Source organism: Trichechus manatus, unplaced genomic scaffold (genome assembly GCF_000243295.1).
Source record: "Trichechus manatus latirostris isolate Lorelei unplaced genomic scaffold, TriManLat1.0 scaffold00154, whole genome shotgun sequence".
Taxonomy (NCBI): domain Eukaryota; kingdom Metazoa; phylum Chordata; class Mammalia; order Sirenia; family Trichechidae; genus Trichechus; species Trichechus manatus.
Window position 1 is genome coordinate 5,595,461 of NW_004444090.1, and position 15,637 is coordinate 5,611,097.

A 15,637-nucleotide genomic window follows, 5' to 3' on the forward strand; every position below is an offset into this window, starting at 1 on the left:
TCTATAAAATGGGGAAAAAAAACTATCTTACCATGTGGCTCTGAGGAGTCAACCAGTTAAAGATCCTAAAGAGCCCAGACTTACCCTCACTAGCTCCTTCTGGCATATGAGTACCAGAGGAATTAGTACCTAGTCTGTTCTATATGATCACAGCCTGACTTTAACAGCCTTGGAACTTTTTTCCTGAAGCTTCTTTACACAGTGAACTTCACCGAATACATTCTGTAGGGCTGCAACTCCTTAACTGGTAATTGGGTGTTCAAATAGTTATAAACCATACAAAGCAGTAAAGTATGCATTCTACTGTGGCAAAGAGCATAATTTCTACGTGTTCTTCCTCCACCTCCACCCCTCTTGAAAGTATAGCTGGCAGCCGTGGACAAAGTTCTGCTTTCCAACTTTGCTTCCAATTTCTTTCTATCCTTTGCTCCCAGTGTGGCTGTCCCTCTCCAGCATCTGGCTCATTTCCTTATGCCCCATGAGCTGTCTAGCTCATTTCCCCATGCCCCATGGAAACATCCCCAAAGCCAGCATCAGTTCTTCATTCTCTCTAATGAAATGGTTTGCATCCTAAGTCTTTGATTTGGAGAGAGTCAGCACAGATTTGTGCTATGAAGAAAGTCCAAGTCTGTTCTCCTGATCATTGTATACACCTAGCACCTAACAGCACCTAACAGCACCTAACAGAGCCTGGTGCACAGCAGGTTCTCACTGATCGCTTGATGAATACATGAATGAATGCATGAATGCATGAATGAATGCATTCATGAGTTAGGAGGTCTGGCTTCCAATTGAAATCGCATCTCAGCACTGACTGACAGAAATGACCAAGGGGCAAGCCTCTTAATGTTTGTGCCCAAATTTCCTTCTCTGTAAAATGAAGTAGTTTTTCACTTGAAAATCTCTTCAAGGCTTTCTCCCAGCTCTAACAACTTGACCCAAGAACTGAACTTTAATGAAGAGTGAAAGACTTTATTTGCTTTTTTGAAACATTTTCATCAAGGCAAGCAGGGAGGTAAAGATTTTTCTGAAATCACACACCCTGCCAAACGGCACCTTGTGCCCTGGGGGACAAGAGGCTCCAGGTGGCAGAGGAAGGACACACTGCAGATACTAATGATGTCTCTGAGATGCCGAGCACTACGGAGTCAGGGACCTAGAGTCTACCCTGTCCTCAAAAGAGGTCCACAGGGATCTCTGCTGCCTGCCCTTTCCCATCCAAAGCTTCTCCCTTTCCAACACAAGCAAGGTGGGCTCACCCTTCCCGGTCTCCCAGGCTTCAAATCTAACCCAATCCCTCTCCTTGCCATCTGCCTAAGGCTCCCACATGCATATTTTATGATTTCTGGCACATTTCCTCCTTATCTGACATCCTGCAATGCATCCCATGCAGCCTATATTATTTCTATCTCAGGTAAGAAGGATCCTGAAAGAGGCAGGTGTTCTTGGGATGTACTTTATTACTGCTGGTTTTACCTTTCCTATCTTGTCTCTCTACCTGGTCTATGAATTCCTTGAGGACAGAGACCACACCCTCTATTCTCCAGAGCTGGGCAAACAGCACTCTCAAAAAACACTTGTTGAATTAATGAATGAAGTTAATTGAAGGCTTTCAATGTTTTTTAATTTAAAAGTCATATTAATATCTTTCCTGGACAAAGTTACCAGGAGCTCCTCTTTCAGGTATACACTCAGAATAAATTACATTTAAAAATGACACTTGTATGACTATACTACCTATTTTAGAATCAAAACAAAATGTCCTTCACTACAAAGTGAATGACAGCAACATTATCAGCTGCATAACAAATCTGATTTTCAGGTGTCCATAGCATAATAATGTGGCATAATTTTCATTTCCTAGTAAAAGCAGACTGCATTCGGAACTAGAGAGTACAGAAGGACAGTCATCCCTCGGTGTTAGTTATGTCAACTACTATTGTCAGGTTCTGAAGTTGACAGCTCAGAGAAATCAGAACAAGATACGAGGATCTTCTCTAAACGCACCGCTTGTTTAAATCTATCGCTGGTCTTGGATAGATATTGCTGGAGAATCTTTCTGGAAATTCCTGGTGCTTACTTAGCTAAGTCTAATTCTAGTCACATTCCTTCCTTGGTGATTTAATAAACTTCAAACCGAACTGACTTGGGAATCAAATTATTTGTTCTCTCATGTGCCTGCTGGTCAGGGTTCGGCACCAAATAAAGCAGCGCTGATGGTCAACCCAACACTGCTGGAGAGAAAATATTATGGGTTGACTTCCCAATCTTTTATGGCTCTGCCATCAAAGCTTAATATAGCTTAATGCTATAAACCCCATTAACCTCTCTGGCCCAAGAGGTGACCTAAACAACTTTATTATTTCTTAATTTTTGCATGTGAGCATAAACTTAATATCACCAAAGTACCAATACTACATTACTACAGAAAAACTGCGTACTGTTATAGGAGACAAAATTACAATTGAGGAGACTCAATGAATGTCCTGAAAAGACTGGGTCTTCAAGCAGCAGATCATTAAAACAGGTAACAGAGTTTGCCTTCCAGCTCAAATCAAACCATGTCAAAACACATACTGCCAAGTGGGGCACTGAGAGGACCTGAGACGTCACAGTAAAATACCAAAGGAAAAGAAAAAATTCACTTTGAGGATAATATCTATATTGTTAAAGAAAAGAAGCTGTTACAAGGATTTATACGCACATTTACCCAAACGATAGAGTTAGAGCGTTTTAAAGCTACAGTGCAATTCAGAGTTTAGGAATCAAAATCCTTCATTTTATAAAAGAGAAATTCAGGCAGAGATGGAGCACCTCATCTAAGCTTCCACCACTAGTCAGAGCCAGCACTAAAACTTCAGTGTCTTAACTCTAGCTTCATGTGCAAAGCACTTATCATTAAATTTAAAAATTAAAAAGGCACATAGCAGGCAGACAATAAATATTTGTTAAGAGAACTGAGGAAAGAGAGATGCAGGATTCCAGAACTATATTGATATACTATCTATTGACAGGATAAGTCAAATAATTATTTCAAGTTTTGACTTTGACTTGCTCAGTGTAGCCTAAGCTTTTTAATACTTTAAAGCATCTCTTCCACAATCAATAATGTGCTATTGGAACAATTACTGAAGCATGCAAGTTGATGGTGAAACCAAAAGCTTTCTTTTAAGGAGTGCATTGAACAAATACTTCTATCCATGAAATATTATGGGTTTCCAAACACATGACGTGTAGCTTTAGTGGAGAATCTACAAAAGGCAGGTATGACTAAGCAACCACAAAGAACTAGAAACACCAAAAACTATCAGGAGTCTGTGGACCAGCCCAGCCTGCACATAAAGATAAGTTGGAATTTCCGATCTACTGTTCCTAATGCAGAAGGTTGTCTCTGTACTATAATGTCGGTTTCTTTTCAAATTAAAAAATCTCAATGGTTTCTAAGGATTTGCAAACAATATTTTAAACCATCCGCCACCCGACTGTTTCAGAAACAAACTGTGGGACAATCAGCTTGAATTGCTGGGCAGGGCATTGGCCAGCCCAAGTTTTAAGCAAACAATATTGCACTTTTTGATGCATTTGATTACCTATGTCATCAAAGGGCCTTTTAAAGATATATTTTAACTGCTGGCTAAGGAAACCAAGTCTCAATCATGCAACACATACAAGTGCTACATGTCTTACTCAATAGGCTGTCAAGCATATTACTTAATTTTTCCTTAAAGTCTGAAATCTCTGGCTATTTAACTTCTCATCTTTCTAAAAAAATTCTTCATAAAAAATTCAAGAACAGCTAAAAGTAAATAATAAATAAACTGACCCCAATTTATACGTTCTCAAGATGAGCGTGACCACAGTATTACTGGGGGAAAGAAACAAACACACATTTACATAAAGATGTAAAAATATTTATAGCACAGTAGGCAAAAAAAAGTGACAAACAAAAACCCCTGCCACGCCAAGCCAAACCTGGTTTACCTTTCTCTTGGTGCAAGTACAAAACCAAAGAAATGTATTTGGGGGCGGGGAAGGGAGGGTGGAGATCAATTTCCCACCTAAACTTGTTTCGTATGGAGCTAGGTTAGCCAACCTTGCGGCTGAAAAAACTCCAGTACAGAAAATAATTAGGCTAAACGTCCCAAATCAGGAAGAGTTAACACTTCGGGAAGCTGGTCCCCCGAAGCTCTCGGAAAATCCCTTACCCAAACTGCCGAGCCACACAACTAGGAGCTGGGGGCTTCCCGTGGACTCCCATCTTTCCCGCAGCACTTTCTCCCTCTCAGGTAACGTAGGATGGGCATGTGGGTGAGCCAGGGGGCCCCTACCCACCTCGCCTCCTGTCGCTTTTCATTGTAGTCCAAAAGTGGTGGATCACCTGCCCGGTGCAGCTCCCGCAGCCGAATAAGCTGCGCGCCGGGACGCGCGGGAGTGACGGCTGAGCGCCTCCCGCAGGACGCACACCCGGCGCCGGGCGCCCCCAGCCCCAGTAGCCCCGACCCCAGCCCCCGCCGCCGGCTCCCGCCGCGCTCACCGCCACGAAGCCGGAGGAGGAGGCGATGAACACGCGGATGACCATCCTTTCGCCGCGCCCAGGACGACCCTCTGCCTCCAGAGGCTTCAGGCTGGTGCGGACGCAGAGGCAGAACCCGCCTAGGAGCCGCCACCGCCCGGCAGAGCACTCCCGCCGGGGAAGATCTCGGGGATCTGGCTCCCTCCCGCCGGGTCCGCAGATAAAAGCCCAGCACCGCCCGGCAGCCGGCGAGAGAGAAGAGGAGGAGGAGGGCGCCGGCTGCGGGGCCTGATGGGAGTTGTAGTTTCGGCCTCTCCCCGGAGTCGCTGGTGGACTGAACTCTGTCCAGTCAGCTCCTTACTGGGCGTTAACCCCCTAAGAGCGAAGATGGCTGGAGGGGAGTCAGAGGGCCAGGGAGAAGCTGTGAGATGGGGCAGCGAAGGTCGCGGGGAGACTAGGGAAAAAAAACTGGACAAAAGGGCCTGGTTCAAAGTCCAAGCTTGGGTTCTGTGCTGTGGTTTTACTGGACTGGAGCATGACCACCCAGAAACGCCAACAGACAGTATCGTGCCGCGGAGATCCGTCGTTTCAGGGCAACCTGCGCGCAGGGCGAGCCCAGGAATCCGCGGCCAGCAGGTTAGGGCGGACGGGGTTCTCAGGAGGTGGTGGTGGTGGGGACCGGCTGTCCTGTTTTCCCAGCAACGCTGCAGATTGCAGAAAGGTGATTCTTTTAGATAAATGAGAGATTTGTTTTTTCTGTAGACGTTGAAAATTAGAAACCAGATGAGAACACAACCTATGTTTTATTTTTCTTAGCAAACTGTAATTGTAGTAGAAAAAATAAATACCAGGTGAAATTAGAATCCCCCTATCAACATTAGGAATCAGGACCCCACCCCCTACCTTATACAATGGCTTCGCCTCTGTGCACCTAATATTTACAATTGAGCCAAATCTGTGTCTTTTTAAACAGAACTGCCGCACATTCCAGCCCGGTTTCCCAAGAGGCTGCTGTTAAATAAAAAGCTTTTATGTAGTTGCTAATAGTTTAGGAATAGTTCTTTAGCGGGTATTTTCTATTTGTCAAAAGCGCAAGCCTCTCAACGTTGTCGTGGAAATGAACCAGTTTTCCCTGCAGTACTGTATTTACTTTCTTCCTTTCAGCAGGGAGTTTAGCAGAGTTCTGGGAACAATGTTAATTAATGGTTCTAGAAAGAAAGAAATTACATGATGAGGTGCCTGGCCCTTAGATTAATTGCACAAATACTAATCGTTTTGGAGTAGTACTTTTAAAGAGTGATTTTGTATATTTCAAGTTTATAATATTTCTATTGCTCGTGTTTAAAAAGTCATTTCTGTAGTTTTCTTTTTAAGTTTAGTACGATAACAAAAGATGCAATCCTTATGGGACTTTATTCTTAATGTTCAAAGTTTTTAAATATAATTTTGTTGTAGTTAATGTCACTCTGCAAATGAACTTTAATTTTGTTACCAGAAATGTGGAAATGAATGTTTATAAAATATAATTTCTTAAAGATAGGTGTCATATTTCTTGTATAAATGTCTTTATGAAAGTGAACATTTTCTTCAGTTTGGAATTGTTCAGCTATGACAGTATTGTTAAACTCAATAAATAGGAACTCAGTGCCTACTCTGTGAAAGATATCATAATTGATAAAAAGTTGAAGAATTCATGTCTTCAGCCAGCTGATTGAAGGCCTGGTGGTACAGTGGTTAAGCACTTGGCTGCTAACCAAAAGTAGGAGGTTCAAACCTACAAGCCTCTCCGTGAGAGAAAGATGTGGCAATCTGCTTCCTAAAGATTACAGCATTGGAAACTCTGGGGGGTAGTTCTGTTCTGTCATATAGGGTCACTATGAGTTGGAATCGACTTGATGACAACAGGTTTCTTTTTTGGTTTTGGGTTTTTTTGGCCAGCAGAGTGCCTATTGTGCAGCAAAAAAAAGACAGGTACAAAAATAGCGACGAAACAAGACATATTGTAAAATAGAGTGCTATGGGGATATAAAGGAAAAGAGGGAAAAGATGACCTTTTAAAAGGGACTTTAAGCATTTAAATTGGCAGATAGGGGAGATGCAGTGTGAAAATATAAACAGTATGTGAGGAGAACAACAGAGTCAGTTTGACTTCAGAGAGGGGTACGAGGGGAGCAGTAGGAGACAATGCTGAGAAAGTAGGTTTGAATGATTGCAGGAAAGGACTCTCACTGGGTTATCTACCCAGCTCCTTGTTCTTTTCTGGGATCTGTTCCTTCTGCTATGATCCAAAAAGTTGTAGAGTGGTACCCCACAACCATATTCAGACAGCAAGACCCAGTTCTCTGGCCACAGCTGGGGGTCTACAGGTGAACACCTGACCCAGTCAAGGCCAAGCAATATCCCTACCCTAAGAATTTGGGTTTGGGTCTGGAAAAGACGTTCTCTGGCCTGAACTTGAGACATGGAAGCTCAGAGCTTTTGGAAGCCATGTTCCAGCATGAGAGCCAGAGAAGCTGAAGAAGCTAGTCACTAGGCAGAGAACAATGAAGTAGACACATGGAGGGTGACAGAGATGAGCGATACAGTTCTGGTAATGCTTTAATCCAGGGGACCTCAAGCTATGACCTATGGGCCAAATCCAGCTGGCTGGCTGTTTTATAAATAAAGTTGTACTGGAATGGAGCCTTTACTTATTGTCTGTGGCAGAGTGACAGAGACCATATGGCCCACAAAGCCTAACGTACCTGGCCTTTTACAGAAAAAAAATTTGCCAATTCCTGTTTATGGTTCAAACCTGTTCCTACATCCTTGCTCTTGAGGCCTCTGTGATATCCCTGTATCCATATCACAAAATCCTCATCTTGCTTATGCCAGCTCGAATGGGTTTCTGTTTCCTATATCCAGAAGTGCCCTAACTGAGAAGTTCATACTTAATTTTTAAGCATTCTGAGGAAGAAAAGGATACGATCAGAACTATACTTCAAGAAGATTACTCTGGTAGTGTTTAGCTCCATTTTTCCACTGTGCATAAAAAAGTTCACCTCTAGAACTTGTGTGCAGGACAAAGTGTGCAGGTAACAGTCTAGGAACCCACCAAGGCCAGTATGAGGCTGAAACCCAGAGTTAGCAAGCAAAGTAGAGGAGTGACTGAGAGCAGAAAAACAGTCTGGGATGTGAGCTAGAGGTCCAAGATCAACACCAAGGTATCATACCACAGACAAGATTAGATGCCAATCTGACAAGTAAAGTTTACAGATACGGCAGAGTGGCTGAAACTTGAAGACCCAACTCAAGAAACTGAGGCCATTAGGCTTTAGGGAAGTTTCTCCTGTATTACCTAAGACTTGATCCCCATTAGAAATTACGGTAGAATATCTGGTGAGAGTGTCTCACAGCAGAGGTACTTAGACTTTTTTGTGCATGCCAAGGACATTTGGCAGTCTGGTGAAATCTGTAGACCCTTTCTTAGAAAAGTATATTTTAAACTCAGAAACTAAAAACATAGAATTACAAAGGGAACTATATTGAAAAACGGTTATCAAAATATTAAACATGCAAATTTGTGACATGGTAGTATAAATTCTCCTTTATTAATGCATTAAATACCAAAATCTAGTGATGCATCTAATAACCACCCTGATTTTGAAGTAGTAATGGGGAAAAAAAATAAAATTTTAAGATATTTGCAGTAATTGTAAAACACGAAAATATCTGTTGGTGACAGTCATTGCTGCTATTACAGTAGTTTGTTGCCTACATTCATAATTGAAGGAATTGTTACATTTTGTTTAGAGTTTAGTGAAAATACAAAGATACAATTTTTTTTCTTATTCAAGATTATAAAACCATAATGAAACCCATTGCCATTGAGCTGATTCCGACTCATAGCAACCTTATAGGAAGAATAGAACTGCCACATAGGGTTTCCAAGGAGCAGCTGGTGGATTCGAACTGCCAATCTTTTGGGTAGCTGCCGAGCTCTTAACCACTGAGTCAACAGGGCTCCGTTCAAGATCATAGACACTCTAAATTCTATCCATAAATCCCTTGGGGAGGGTGGCCCAAGAATCCCAAGTTAAGAAACCATGAGGCCTGACTATATCCAAATCTGTAGAAGCCTGTGAATTTGCCTAAGGAGAAAGTATAGAAAGAGACGAGAAGGAGCCATGAACAGTCCCTTGGAAAATTCCTCAATTTGTGAATCAGAAGGAGAACAAGAAATGAAAAAGAATGCAGGAGCCATCAGAAAAGTACAAATCCGAAAGATTACAATATCACAGAACCCAAGGGAAGAGTTTCAAGTTTCAAGAAGTAGAGAATTGCTAAGCATGTTACTCAACTGGAAATTAAGAAAGATGATAATGAAAATGGGGGCTTTGAGTTTGTCACTTAGGGACTTGGGCAGCCTGAGTTCACCTTCCAGCTCTGCCACTTAATTGTTGTCGTTAGGTGTCGTCAGGTCGGTTCTGACTCACAGCTACCCTACCGCCAAATACTTCCAAAATACTGCCAAATCCTGCGCCATCCTCACAATCATTGCTATGTTTGAGCCCATCTGGCTGTACTTCTTCCAAGACAGACTTGTTAGTTCTTCTGGGAGTCCATGAGTATTCAGTATTTTTCGGTAACACCATAATTCAAAGGCATCAATTCTTCAGTCTTCCTTATTCATTGTCCGTCCTTCCCAGGCATATGAGGCAGTTGAAAATACCATGGCTTGGGTCAGGCACACTTTAGTCCTCAAGGTGACGTCTTGCTTTTCAACACTTTAAAGAGGTCTTTTGCGGCAGATTTGCCCAAGGCAATATGTCATTTGCTTTCCTGAGTGCTGCATCCATAGGTGTTGATTGTGGATACGAGTAAAATGAAATCCTTGACAACGTCAATATTTTCTCCACTTATTATGATGTTGCTTATTGGTCCAGTTGTTAGGATTTTTGTTTTCTTTATGTTGAGGTATAATCCATACTGAAGGCTGTAGTCTTTAATTTTCATCAGTAAGTGCTTCAAGTCCTCTTCATTTTTAGCAAGCAAGGTTGTGTCATCCACGTATCACAGGTTGTTAATGAGTCTTCACCAATTCTGATGCCACGTTCTTCATATAATCCAGCTTCTCAGATTATTTGTTCAGCATACAGATTAAATGAGTATGGTGAAAGACTATGACCCTGACGTGCACCTCTCCTGATTTTAAACCATGCAGTATCCTCTTGTTCTGTTCAAACGACTCCTCTTGCTCTACGTACATGTTCCACATGAGCACAATTAAGTGTTCTGGAATTCCCATTCTTCACAATGTTAACCATAATTTATTATGAGCCACACAGTTGATTGCCTTTGCATATTCAATAAAACACAAGTAAACATCTTTCTGGTATTCTCTGCTTTCAACCAAGATCCATCTGACATCAGCAGTGATATCGCTCATTCCAGGTCCTCTTCTGAATCCAGCTTGAATTTCTGGCAGTTCCCTGTTGATGTACTGCTGCAACCATTTTTGAATTATCTTCAGCAAAATTTGCTTGCGTATCATTAAAGATATTATTTGATAATTTCTGCATTTTGTTGGATTGCCTTTCTTTAGAATGGGCACAAATATGGATCATTTACAGTCAGATGGCCAGGTAGCTGTCTTCTGAATTTCTTGGCATAGACAAGTGAGCATTTTCAGTGCTGCATCCATTTGTTGAAACATCTTAATTGATATTCCGTCAATTCCTGGAGTCTTATTTTTTGTCAATGCCTTCAGTGCAGCTTTGGTTCTTTAGTTCTTGATCATATGCTACCTCCTAAAATGGTTGAACTTCAACCAGTTCTTTTCGGTCTAGTGCTGTATGTATGCTTTCATTCTTCTTTTGATGTTTCCTGCGTCATAATATTTTCCCCGTAGAATCCTTCAATATTGCAACTCGAGACTTGAATTTTTTCTTTCAACTTGAAAGTTCTTTCAACTTGAGAAATGCCAAACATGTACTTCCCTTCTGATTTGCTAACTCCAGGTTTTTGCACATTTCATTAAAATACTTTGCTTTGTCTTCTAGAGCTGCCCTTTGAAATCTGCTTTCAGCTCTTTTACTTCATCATTTCTTCCATTCACTTCAGCTACTCTATGTTTAAGAGCTAGTTTCAGAGTCTCTTCTGACATCCACTTTAGTCTTTTCTTTCTTTCCTGTATTTTTAATGAACTTTTGATTCTTCATGTATGATGTCCTTCATTTCATCCCACAACTTGCTGGTGTTCAGTTTTTAGTGTTCAGTGTGTCAAATCTATTCTTGAGATGGTCCCCAGATTCAGGTGGGATATACTCAAGGTCATATTTTGGCTTTGGTGGACTTGCTCTCATTTTCTTCAATTTCAATTTGAATTTACATATGAGCAATTTATGGTCTGTTCTGAAGTCGGCCCCTGGCCTTGTTCTGATTGATAATATTGAGTTTCTCCATCGTCTCTTTCCACAGATGTAGTCTATTTGATTCCTGTGTATTTCATCCAGTGAGGTCTATGTTTATAGTCACCGTTTATGTTCTTGAAAAAGGTATTTGCAATGGATAAGTTGTTGGCCTTGCAAAATTCCATCATGTGATCTCCAGCATCATATCTCTCACCAACGCCATATTTTCCAACTATTAATCCTTCTTTGTTTCCAACTTTCACATTCCAATCACCAGTAATTATCAATGCATCTTGATTGCATGTTTCATCAATTTCAGACTGTTTGAAAGTTGATAAAAATCTTCAATTTCTTCGTCTTTGGCGTTAGTGATTGGTGTATAAATTTGAATAGTAGTCATGTTAACTGGTCTTCATTGTAGGCATATGGATAGTATCCTTTCACTGGCAGTGTTGTACTTCAGGATAGATCTTGAAATGTTCTTTTTGATGATGAATGTGACACCATTCCTCTTCAATTTGTTCTTCCTGGCATACTAGACCATATGTCATAGTAGACCGTCTGTCAGTTTGTCGTAATGTGGTGGTTTTTGTGTTGCTATGGTGCTGGAAGGTTTTCCACTGGTATTTCAAGTACCAGCAGGGTCACCCATGGTGGACAGGTTTCAGCAGAGCTTCCAGACTAAGATAGACTAGGAAGAAGGACCTGGCAGTCTACTTCTGAAAAAACTGGTCAGCTACCAGCTGTCTTACTTCCAGTCTCAGTGCCCATTAATCCAGTTCTGCCACAGTTGCAGCCCTTGAGTTGTTATCCTGATGTATCTGTTTAATAGCTTCCCCCCTGTTTTATCTTGAGCTAGTTTAAGCAAGTCTCTTTTTCTGGCAACCCTACTATCATGACCAGAATATTGATGTAAAGCATGGATAGTAAATCATATTCGTACAGGGGTCAGGCAGGTGACACAAATGGGGGAGGTGAGTACGGTCCAGGAGTATGTGAATTCACATCATGTGAGGGCTGGGCACCATGAGAACCACAGCAAACTGGGCAGCACATCTCATTTGGATTTTTGTCTGAAATATTCTGATTTTTCAATATTGACTTGATTTTTGAAAACTGGTTCAATTAAGGCGAAACTATTTGCAGGTCCAATACTGCTCCCAAAGGAGCGCTGGTGGCACAGTAGTTAAGCGCTTGACTACTAACTGAAAGTTCGGTGGTTCAAACCCACTAGCCACTCCATGGGAGTAAGATAATGGCATTCTGCTTCTCTAAAGATTGCAGCTTTAGAAACCCTATGGGGCAGTTCTACACTGTTCTATAGAGTCACTATGAGTTGAAATCAACTCGACGGCAACGGGTATACTGCTCCAAAGGAGCACTGGTGGCACAAGCTCTTGGCTGCTAACTGAAAGATCAGCAGTTCAAACCCACCAGCAGCTCTGTGGGAGAAAAAACCTGGTGATCTGCTCCCGTAAAGATTTCAGCCTAGGAAACCCTATGGGACATTTCTACCCTGTCCTATAGTGTCACTATGAGTTAGAATCAACTCGACAGCACACAACAACAAACTGCTTCATGGTTCACCAGATTTCTCCCTCCAACGATGTAAAACACTGAGCCCAGTGTTTGCGCCTGATAAATCCTCAAGAAGTGCTAGCTTTTATTATAACTATGGTTTATTATCATTGCTGACCTTTGTGAGAGCACTTTCAGTAGAGGGATGAAGGCAGAAGCCAGATCACAGTGGCTTGAGGAGTGATGGCTGATGACTCAGGAGAGGCAACAATGCAGACAATTCTTTGTGTAAGTCAGAGCCCTGGTAGCGTGGTGGTTAAGAGCTCAGCTGCTAACCAAAAAGTCAACAATTCAAACCCACCAGCTGCTCCTTGGAAACCCTATGGGGCAGTTCTACTTGGTTCTATAGGGTCTCTATGAGTCAGAGTCGACTCAAAAGCAACAGGTTAGGTTTTTTGGTTTTGTATGTGGAAGTCAGAAGTGACAGGAGAGGAAGAGAACAAAGGCAGAAACTTGAATGGAAATCAGGGAGCATAAACATCCGTCGTTAAGATTTATCTACAGATAAAGAAGAGCTCTTTTAAATAATCTTCAGTCTCAACTGTTCAGATTTTATTTTTAGGATAGAAATGAATCTGATGGATAAGTCCGTTCTATCAGGACTGCCCTGTTCTTAGTAGCGTTTAAACCAGAGCTGTGTACTCCCCAAGGATTTAACTTATTAGGAAATTCCAGTCTCCACTCCATTTGCCTGTCATAGTCCAGCTCCAAGGGATGTTCCTCCCAAATCAGAGTCAGCACGTTTGGAGTTTAGTGGATGACAGGCTTGTGCCAAAGAGTATAGGAGCCGGGGGGCGGTGGTGGGTCAGACAGGACACACTCATTAAAAGCATGGACCTTGGAGCCAGACTTGGATTAATGGTACAGGTATATGAGACTAGACAGTTTACTTAACTTGCTAATACCTCACTTTGTTCTTATTGTTAGCTGCTATCCAGTCAGTTCCAACTCATAGAGACCCTATGTACAATAGAATGAAACAATGCCTGGTCTTGCACCATCTTCACAATTGTTGTTATGTTTGAGCCCATTGTTGGAGCCACTGTGTCAATCCATCTCATCGAGGGTCTTCCTTTTTTTCACTGACCCTGTACTTTACCAAGCAAGATCTCTTTCTCCAGGGACTGGTCCCCCTGATAACATGTCCAAAGTACATGAAACAAAGTCTCACCATCCTCGCTTCTAAGGAGCATTCTGGCTGTACTTCTTCCAAGACAGATTTGTTCATTTTTCTGGCAGTCCATGGTATATTCAGTATTCTTTGCCAACACCATAATTCAAAGGCATCAATGCTTCTTCAGTCTTCCTTGTTCATTGTCAAACTTTCACATGCACATGAAACAATTGCAAATACTATGGCTTGGGTCAGGCACACCTTAGTCCTCAAAGTGACATCTTTGCTTTTTGACACTTTAAAGAGGTCTTTTGTGGCACATTTGCCCAATGCAATACGTCACTTGCTTTCCTCAGTGTTGCTTCCATGGGTGTTGATTGTGGATCCAAGTAAAATGAAATCCTTGACAACTTCAATCTCTTCTCCATTTATCATGATGTTGCTTATTGGTCCAGTTGTGAGGCTTTTTGTTTTCTTTATGTTGAAGTGTAGTCCATACTGAAAGCACATTGGTTAAAGTGATCAACTGCTAATCGAAAGATAGGCAGTTTGAAATCACCAGCAGCTCCCAGGGAGAAAGATGTAGCAGTCTGCTTCCATAAAGATTTACAGCCTTGGAAACCCTATGGAGTTACTATGAGTTGGAATCTACTTGATGGCAGTGGGTGGGGAATCCATACTGAAGGCTGTAGTCTTTGTTCTTCATCAGTAAATACTTCAAGCCCTCTTAGCTTTCAGCAAGCAAGATTGTGTCATCTGCATTATCACATGTTGTTAATGAGTTTTCCACCAAACCTGATACCACATTCTTCTTTGTATAGTCCATCTTCTCAGTTTATTTGCTCAGCATACAGATTGAATGAGTGTAGTTAAAGGCTACAACCCTGAGGCTCACCTTTCCTGATTTTAAACCACATAATATCCCCTTGTTCTGTTCAAATGACTCTCCTCTTGCTGTATGTACAGGTTCCTCATGAGCACAACTAAGTGTTCTGGAATTCCCATTCTTCACAGTGTTATCCATAATTTGTTATGATCCACACAGTTGAATGCCTTTGCATAGTCAATAAAACACAGGTAAGCATCTTTCTGGTATTCTCTGCTTTCAGCCAAGATCCATCTGACATTAGCAATGATATCCCTTGTTCCATGACCTCTTGTGAATCCGGCTTGAATTTCTGGCAGTTCCCTGTTGATGTACTGCTGCAACTATTTTTGAATTATCTTCAGCAAAATTTTAGTTGTATGTGATATTAATGATAATGTTCGATAATTTCCACATTCCATTGGATCGCCTTTCTTTGAAATGGGCAAGTATATGGATCTCTTCCAGTCGGTTGGCCCTGTAACTGGCTTCAAAATTTCTTGGCACAGACAAGTGAGTGCTTCCAGTGTTGCATTAATTTGCTGAAACATCCTTAATTGATATACCATCAATTCCTGGAAGCTTGTTTTTCACCAATGCCTTCAGTGCAGCTTGAACTTCTTCCTTCAACAACATCTGTTCTCAATTGTATAATACCTCCTGAAATGGTTGAATACTGACCAGTTCTTTTTGGTACAGTGAGGCTGTGTATTCCTTCCATCTTCTTTTGATGTTTTCTGCACTGTTCAATATTTTACCCATAGAATCCTTCAGTATTGCAACTTGAGGCTTGAATTTTTTCTTCAGTTCTTTCCGCTTGAGAAATGCCGAGTGTGTTCTTCCCTTTTGGCTTTCTAACTCCAGGTCTTTGCACATTTCATTATAAGACTTCACTTTGTCTTCTCAAGCTGCCCTTTGAAATCTTCTGTTCAACTCTTTTATTTCATCGTTTCTTCCATTCACTTTAGCTACTCTACGTTCAAGATCAAGTTTCAGAGTCTCTTCTGATATCCATTTTGGAGCCCTGGTGGTGCAGTGGTTAAGAACTTGACTGCTAACCAAAAAGTCTGCAGTTCGAATCCACCAACCACTCCTTGGAAACCCTATGGGGCAATTCTGCTCTGTACTATAGGGTCACTATGAGTTGGAATCAACTGGACGCAACGCGTTTGGTT

General features: G+C 41.7%; 1 protein-coding gene across 1 annotated transcript in view; it reads right to left on the reverse strand.

Annotated features, from left to right (window-relative positions):
* The window catches only part of SH3BGRL2 (SH3 domain binding glutamate rich protein like 2), a 70,455-nt gene extending 65,720 nt beyond the window's left edge, over positions 1-4,735 (reverse strand). Inside the window, exon 1 of the mRNA XM_023740399.1 lies at positions 4,535-4,735. Within this exon, the coding sequence (XP_023596167.1) occupies positions 4,535-4,579 (45 nt within the window). The 5' untranslated portion in view covers positions 4,580-4,735. The remainder of the gene's footprint in view (positions 1-4,534) is intronic.
* Between the last annotated feature and the right edge of the window lie 10,902 nt (positions 4,736-15,637).